The sequence below is a fragment of the Saccostrea cucullata genome, unplaced genomic scaffold (genome assembly GCF_032062105.1).
Source record: "Saccostrea cucullata isolate Sc308-1 unplaced genomic scaffold, CSIRO_AGI_Scuc_v1 ctg1966, whole genome shotgun sequence".
Lineage (NCBI taxonomy): Eukaryota > Metazoa > Mollusca > Bivalvia > Ostreida > Ostreidae > Saccostrea > Saccostrea cuccullata.
Window position 1 is genome coordinate 78073 of NW_026918157.1, and position 9000 is coordinate 87072.

Genomic DNA, 9000 nt, shown 5'->3' on the forward strand with positions numbered 1-9000 from the left:
TAGGGAGACTTGGGTAATCTTATACTGTAAAATAAATAGGGAAAGAAATGTTATCTCGTTTAAAGTCATCATTTCGTAAGTTCTATGGTCGATACAATGACCTTGTCAGCAAATACAATTCATCATTGAGTCAAATGCTGACTGACGTTTTTCATACTAATTGTTATCCATTATTGATACACTGAACTGACGACGGATTCACTCACTCCTCCATGGCATCTGATCCCACCTTTGATGTTTCGGAGGTCCTTGTTTGCTCTGCTCCTATTTTGTATTGTTTTATGGACTTTGATATTGAATAATGTTCGTTACCTCCATATCCTTCTTAAATTGTAAAACCAATAGGGAGACCAGAGTTCTCTTCATATTGTAAAGCAATAGGGAGACCATAAGTCACCTTATATTGTTAGTCAATAGGGAGACTTGGATCACCTTATATTGTAAAATAAATAAGGAGAGAAGGGGTCTCGTTACATTGTAAAATCAATATATAGACCAATAGGGATGTAAATCAATGTGGAGACTAGTGGTCACTCCATTAAGTCAATAATAAGACCAAAGATCATCTTTAATTGCAAGTCAAAATGGAGACTCGGGGTCACCTTATATTGCAAAATCAATAGGGAGACCAGAGGTCACCTTATATTGTACATCAATGGGGAGCCATTGTCGGTATTTATCTCATTTTTTAAGTCAGACAGTTTAACGAAATAGTGTTGAAGAAATGTGTTTAAATTATAGAAATATTTATAATAGTTCTGTATATAAATTATACAGGTTTCTAAAATGTTAAAAGTATAGAACAAGCTGAAAAACAACAGTTTAATTTTATAATAATGCCTTTAATTCACGTCATGTTATAAAAAGCACAATTTTAGAATCGCCTGATTAAAATGGAAATGCATGAAGAACGCCTTATGGTGCAGTCAATCATTAACATAACATAGACACAATCCACTGAAATTTTGAATGCTCCATTGACGTCATCCAAAAGTTGTTGATGTTGTATTGTCTACGTAATCACTATATTTCATTACTAAAAGTAAGAAAACAATCAGATTAACACTCATATTAAAGAAGTTACGAGTATATATAAATATTGAATACTGTACAACTCAATTAAAACTTCTACGCGAACACAAAAATTTGTTGCAATTTACAGGTCCTCACGACATATCCAACGTTTTGGGGATATCAATTTTATACAGATAACAAAGTTAGTATTTTTTACGCTGTTGATATATTTCAATTGAAAAATAAAGTTTACCGTTCTTTAGAGCAAAACACTCCGCCTCATTACAATTAATTCCAATACAACAGGCATCGCAAATACTTAAACCAATATCCCCATGTATTTCTCTTGTTTCTCTAACATTGTCCGAAGCTAATGACCTACAAATCTTAAAAAAAAACAACAAACTATAAATTATTCCTCGAAAAAAAATTACTCCAGTAACATGCAGTTCATATTAGTGATTTCAAGCTTGAAATGTTGTATTATCGATATGACATATTACCAAAGTACATCAAAGTACTGTAAACGTATTACATTTGGCTGTGTATTCTTTTTAGCGTTTTCGGCGGAAAGCAATATCCGCTAATTCAATTACAACGCTAAATGTCTCGCACACATATCTATAAAGAAGACTATTAAGATATGCGCTAAATCAAATCCACACTAACTTGTTCAAAATCCAATTTCCGCCAAATATCGTTCGCGCTAAATATAATACATTTACAGTATATAAACCAAGGATAATTTTTTGCCCTGTCCGTCTTTCTGTTTGTTTGTCTGTTTATAATTGACATGTATATCTTATGACAAGACCTTTCTAAAGGTATAATCAAATGTAACTAATTTGTCTTGGAATTTGACCCACTTTTACAACAATTTGCTTTTGAACAGTTGATGCTAGGGCTTTCATACTTCACATGTGTATTCATTGTGACAAGACATTTCAATGGATATCTTCTGTCCTTGACCTTAAGGTATGACCCATTTATTAAAACCTTCAACCTTAACGAAACTAAAACTTTTAAACAGTTATCATTAGTGCTATATCGACGACGCATTGTCGATTAACAATGATTCTTTCCATTCTTATGCTGAATCGATATATCCCAGTAAACTTCAAATAAAAGACACCACAGAATCTGTTACATCTGTTTCAAATTTGGATATTTTACTTTAACGACGTTATTGCTGAACTAACAACCACGCTCTATGGTAAGAGTGATGACTTCAACTTTTCAATCGTCAGCTTTCCTTATTTATGCAGCAATATACCTTCATCACCTGCATACGGATATTATATCTCTTAGTTGATTCGATACGCAAGAGAATGCTCTACGCATCTACAATTTATAAAACACAGTATTTTATTGACAAACATGTTGCTGAAACAAGAATATCAACAGTCTTGTTTAAAGTCATCATTTCGTAAGTTCAATGGTCTATACAATGACCTTTTCATCAAATACAATTTATCACTGAGTCAAATGCTGACTGATGTTTATCATACCTAATCCCACCTCTGACATTTTGGAGGTCGGCGTTTGCTCTGCTCCGATTTTTTTTTAAAGACCGGTTTACACTATACATCTTGACACATGCAGCTTGGATGCATGTGTCAAGATTCACAGTGTAATAGCCCCTTGTGTAAATTAAATGGGTGTTGCATCTTGAACGATCGAATAGAACTTGTTTTATTCCGTGCTTCAAGATGCATGGAACTGACCAATGAAAAGAAAGGTCAGAGTTGAGATTGAATCATAAGCCTTATTTTCCTCCATATAGTTGCAAAAATAGCTTCCCAAGATACACAAAAACAGAAAATACTGATTAAAACTACAAATAGAAAAACTAATTTGATTATTATAATATACAGGAGTCTTTGTTTTGGAATATATATAAATTATATCTTCCAAGAATTAACATTAAAAGGAAATTAAGAATGATTTGTTCAGCTAAAATAAATCTGGAAGTGAAATTTGAAGGTATTGTATTTTTTTAAGTAGATGAATTTCATCTTTATAAAATACTCTAAAAATGCATGTGTCAAGACACAAGGTGTAAATAAGAAGAGGCATGAAGCAAAATAGAAGCATGAGTTTAGATGCATGTGTCAAGATGCATAGTGTAAACCGGCCTTAAGGTTAGACGAAACATTCCTCAAATATATGTCCTGTTTCTCTTGGTACTATATAAAAATTATCTATATTTGTCATTCTCTTCTGATTTCTACATTGTTTTCAAAATGTTTTTAGATATAAGTACACCCAAAATTCTGATATAGGCCATTCAAGAGATTACCCATAAGGGTTATATAAGAAATATGACCCTGTGGTATCTTGTCCAAATGCCTGGTGAGGTACCCGAAATTTTTGTGAGGAAACTTGTTTAAGTACCTTTACTTCAATGACAAATTCTTAGGAAAAATTATATATTTTTGATGAATGTGTCATTTGACCATAATGGACTTCTGAGCTTGAATACTGGTCGTTATCTCAAAACATTTCATAATTCATTTAAATACCAGTAAATCTAAAGTTTATATTTGGCAGGGTTTTCCTCTTACTTACTCGTTTCTTGGCACATCCAAAAACATATTTTGGGACACTGCCAACAATACGAATACCTGTGTAGCAGGCCTTCAAAAATGAAATGAAAGAAAATTAAAACTTTTAAAAATTATAAAGATAAATATTCTCCAAAAGAATTACTAAATTATCAGAAGAAATAGAAAATTAATGTTTATGTACAATTTAAATAGTGTTTTGAATTTAAAATCATGACGATATCTACCCTATTACACATTGTATATTATATATATCATATTTGCACTGCAAAAAAAATACAGATATGTACATTCGCATCATATGTCAAATAGAGAACTTATAAGTAAGTCCCCTGTTGCACATTTATCTTGCTGATGCGTTTAATATCAAAAGAATGAGTAATAAAATCAAACAAAATATTAACTGAATGAAAACATAAACCAACAACGCAATTCCTGTGCACAAAAATACAATTCCTTATATTTACCTCTCCTGGAGGACATACGTCTTCATGTGAGCAGCTTTCGATGTGATCATGAACACCGGGACACATTTTACAGGTCACTAACTCTGGACCAGGTGCTGTGAAGAGGAAATTTTTTAAAATTATTATTTTCTTGAAATTTGATAAAATAAGTTATTTCGAAGCCAATTCATTTTAAGATTTCAATGTAAAATCAAAATGGTTTGTTTTACCTACGCAAAAAAAGATAAAATGCACATTCATTTTTTTAATTTTTCAAATAGAAAATTAATGTATATTGCTAGTACAATTCTCAGTTAACCTTGGACTTTCAGTAAGCCATGGTATTTTCGACGCTTTATAATTAGCGTCGGAAATTTACATAGCCTTTCATTCACTGTTGAAATATACATTCCGGCGAATGTCAACGAGTGTATCAATGATCCAATGATAAAATTTTGTACGAGGTGGGGCTTGTCAACGACAATTTAAAGTTGCTGATATTATTAATTTATTAACCACTGAGAATATATTCGCCATTTGAGAGACCTTAATTACGTAGTGTCGAGAAAGTCACACTCTATTGAAAGTCCAAGGTTAACTGAGAATCGTACAAGATTATAAGAAAATGGCGTCAATCGTCATACCTTGGCCACAGAGATGGGAATTACAAGGACCACCATGTACAAGAGATCCATTACAACATTGAAAACAATTGGTGACTTCTTTCTTTGTCCTCAGTAGATCTACATTTCGCTTACCTACAGGGTTGTCTGAATGGAATGAATTCAGAATGGAACATGTCTTCAAAATAAAGTTAATTGTATTAGAAAGCATATTTACAACGTTTAACTTTTTTTTTCTTATTCATGATGAATTAGACTTTTGGTAATTGATAGGTCCAATATCATTATTAATTATTATGGTCTATTATTATTCATTATACGAGGGTTGATCCAAAAGTTTGTGGAATTCCTTTCTAAAATATAATCGTGATTTGACGTAAGCCAACAACATATTTATAATATAGATTCATAATGTAACAATGTTGCAAAATTTCACCACTTTCCAATCACCAATAAGGTCACACGAGCTTTCTGAAAATGGATTGTTGTGAAACCCGGAAAAACTTTGACGTTACGTCAAGTTTGATATGTCACGCCACGTTATAGAAGCACCTCACCCTAATGTCAAATTCGAATACGTAATTCTACAAAATACTGCCCTTTTCTCCATTTTTTTTCTCAAGAAAATCCTGAGTATCCTCTCGCACCAACTCACCTTCATTTTTCACTCATATTTCAAAATACACCCTATCTTTTCACATGATGTTCCAATTTCAGTAGCAATGTCAAAAGCAGTACCTTAGCCGACAACGTCCATTAACGCTTACAATTTATTTAGGGGGATAAACACTTAAAACAAAGCCTCCAAAAGGCGGCCACACCTTTAATCAATGTCCTAGGACGTTCTATTTTTCTTAATTTTTTTTATGCTGCTGGAAAACCAGTAACTAAATGCATTTTTTTCCCACAGCTTATGTCAATAATATACGTGTTTAAGATAAGGTGATCCCGGTATTTTCACAAAACTTATGACTTGCCTAAAATTTGACGTTGTCTATCAACTTAAAGATGACAATAAGTCATCAATTAATAAATTAAATATCCAATAAAATCAGTAAAACTCTCACACAAATGTTTATAAAAGATCAAGCAATTGTTATAATGACATAATTTTCGTTTTATATACCACGTAGGGCTGTTTTATTCTCATTTCACGTATTAAGAATTGAAATGAAAATAAACGCGTTAATGTCTCCCCTGCATTTCCAAATAACCGTTTCTATGGCAATTGCCATACAGTTGCTATCATAAATATTTAAAAATTTTTTTTAAGTTAAAATGTTCAAAAAGTGTCTATATTCTCATTTGTAATTTTCAAGCAATTTCACTTAAAAATAAATAAAATATAAAGAAATTCCACGAACTTTTGGATCAACCCTCGTAAAATTATGATTCACACTTGAAGAACAAGGAGGAAAAAATTATATCATCTACCCGGTATTATTTTAAGGTGGGGGAGGGGCTATGGTCAACAAATTATCAAATAAATCTACCTTAAAATGATGTTCCACGTCATAAATCATTTTTCTTGTTCATGAATGGAATCGACATTCTTTTACGCTGATTGAAAAAGAAAAAAATACCGATTTTGCTAAACATCCTGCCTCAAATCTGATCTCTGCATTATCTGTCGTATATTTCCTCAAAAAGCAATCCTAAATTAAAAAAAAAAGAACAATATGTAAATTTTAAAATGTTATCTTTCTGATGATCTCTACAAATTTCAGTGTAAAAGTAACAAATTTACTGCTCAATTAAATTAAGAGAACCAATATGTGCTTGGGAAAAGAAAGCACTTAAAGACAGCGCAATTAACAATTCTTCTCGTTTTGTTTATAAATTTATTAATAATAAATTACTTTATGAATATTATATAAGCGTACATATAATTATATTGATAAAGATTTAAAAGAATTTTAGAAAAGAAACAAGTACTGAGTATTACATTCAGAATAAACTTGAGAGAACTTTATGGCATTAGTTTAAGAAACTCAAAATATCGAATATTATATCATAAAGACTGGATATTTTTTTAAAGGAAGACCTAGTTTTCTTTAACAATGGTTTTTAATTTTTGCAACTTACATCTCTATCTCCACATGGAACTGTATATTGCTGTCTGCATTCTTCTATTGTAGTTGCATCCTGGCACTTCATGCACAGCGGACCATAACCAGTAACAACATCTGTTAAAGTACTATGGTGTCATTATCATGGTTTAGTTGTGGAAAAGATGTACATAAAAATATGTGTTTAAGAAACAATGGTACCCCCATGTGGCAGCTCAAGGCAAGGGTAAAAGTTTTTTTTTTTCAAATAAATGTCAAAATTTAAGGCCAATTGTGCAAAATTTTAATTTATTATATTTCTCTCTTACGCATTGTTTTTATAACGATAAAAAAAGAGATACCTGGTATTAACAGATACAACAGAAAATATGTCTGTGTTGGATAAGGGATAGGTTTTCTTGCCTCATTAAGAAATAAAACACGTACTCCAGAGGTAAATATGTGAACATATTAAAAAAATTAAATTCAGTTTTGAAAATAACAAAGTTTTGAGATATGTAGTTAATTTGAATAAAAGTATAATAAAGGTTTTTAATATATAACGTCACCAAAGAATTTTGTCTTTTTTGTTTATTTACTTTTTTTTTAAAGTTATGAACAGAAAAATGCATAATTATGCTCTAAAAAATAAACAAGAAATAAAAATGATTTGGGTGTTGTGTTTCTTTTTAGTGGATTTATTTATTACCGTAACATAAAGCACACTTACCACTTGTCGTGAACAACAGAACTGCTTGAAGATGTACTTAAAAACAAATGATATTATATATTTCTTCCTGTTAAGGGAATTGAAACAAATAACACAACATTCACATTTTATTGTTATTTTATATGTTCTACTACAAAGATTTAAATGAAATTATTATTACTTACTAATGATATTCTTCAGCATTCTACAATTATAAACATAAACTGTTCGTTTATAAAAGCAAAAAATAAAAGATAAGAATAATAAGTTCATGTACATAAAAGTCTTGGAGAAGAAATGTAAATCGATAGCTTGTAATCTGGTTGACCTTATGACCTCTGGCAATGTTTCAGAGGATGTTGTCAAGTTATTATGATAGCAAGCATTTGTAAGTGTAATTTATATATGTGCATATTGGTATTTGGTACTAAAATGAACGTTAATAAAAAAAAACTTTCAAAAGACAAATTTCTTGAGATTGTGCCTTTTGCGTTGGGGAAAACAATTGCGCTATTTTCTACGTTTTCTTTCTTTTAAAGGGAATCTTATCATTTGTATAAGAATATGGATAGGCCATTTAAAGAATAGGATTATTGTTTCCTAAGGATAAGAAAAAAATTTCCTTTTATACCTTTACGAGTGTGTTTTTTCTTTCTTTTTTTTTTCTTTTATTCGGTATAAATGACTTATTCAAGTACATACCATTTGCAAGACGGTGTAAAATTTTCTTTCATTAGAAATCACAATAGAAAAATTATACCAATACCTTACGTCGATGCGTGTTATGTGGAAATGGTTCATTTCGTACAAAACATGGCTTATCTAACTTGCAAAGTTCAATAAAGATCATATAAAGAGAGGTTTAAAAGAGAGCAGTAGTTTAATGTAGTGTAAACAATGCACTACAAATCGGTACTTGACAAACTGTTAATGCCACAGAGTGAACTTTATATCCTTCAAGTAATAATAAACTATTTGTTTATATTATATTATATAATATTGTCGATTTTAAGGAATTGGCATTTTATTTAAACCTTAATTTGGATTTATTGCGTTTTTTATGTTTAAAGATGGAATTTGGATCGACGAAACCAAATCATTTCCTAATCACTTCAATATTTTTATGATAACAATTTTACCTCATTAAGAATAGAACTATATTCATATACATAGCGGGTTCATGTAAATGTTTAACAAAGCCTCTTTATTTACTCCTCACTTAGATATTAATAGTAGTGAAGGAGAAACTTCAAGAGAAATCACAAGATTTTACCAAAATCAAAAGCTTAAAACCTTACGATTTTACAATTTTATACACAACCAATCTCCACGAAAAAATTAAGTGCAGTCTTTTCGATATCATTCATAGCTGCTTTTTCAATAGAAATGGAACTCTAAATTTACATACCTTGTCATTGGTCATTTGCAAAATTATTTTGTGTACGTACAAGTATTTGAAAATCTAAAAGAGATTGAGTTACTGGTTGACAAAATCAAAAGTTTTTAGAGACCAGGTCTTGCAACAATCTATTGGAATTCCTATGGGTATCAAATACGCCCCATTGTAAGCAGACCTATTTTCGTATTAATATGAAG

The 9000-nt window shown here is 30.7% G+C and overlaps 1 protein-coding gene across 1 annotated transcript; it reads right to left on the reverse strand.

The window, feature by feature from the left end:
• Positions 1-886: 886 nt before the first annotated feature.
• LOC134258434 (uncharacterized) lies at positions 887-8242 on the reverse strand. The gene is made up of 10 exons (XM_062740987.1): positions 8171-8242; positions 7590-7609; positions 7429-7461; positions 6733-6833; positions 6231-6302; positions 4669-4825; positions 4046-4140; positions 3583-3651; positions 1268-1400; positions 887-1036 (listed from the first exon to the last, which is right to left on the reverse strand). Exons 1-10 carry the CDS (start codon positions 8203-8205, stop codon positions 984-986), a joined length of 768 nt encoding a protein of 255 aa, XP_062596971.1. The 5' UTR covers positions 8206-8242; the 3' UTR covers positions 887-983.
• Between the last annotated feature and the right edge of the window lie 758 nt (positions 8243-9000).

What these genes read in the sequence shown, in the direction of transcription:
- LOC134258434 (XM_062740987.1), bottom strand. Translation starts at nt 8,205, where the DNA reads ATGAACCATTTCCACATAACACGCATCGACGTAAG. An exon ending in TTCCATGTGGAGATAGAGAT is followed by an intron (nt 6,303 to 6,732) that starts GTAAGTTGCAAA and finishes TTTTTAATTTAG; the next exon opens with GATTGCTTTTTGAGGAAATA. An exon ending in CAGGATGTTTAGCAAAATCG is followed by an intron (nt 4,826 to 6,230) that starts GTATTTTTTTCT and finishes TTTATTTTGAAG; the next exon opens with ACATGTTCCATTCTGAATTC.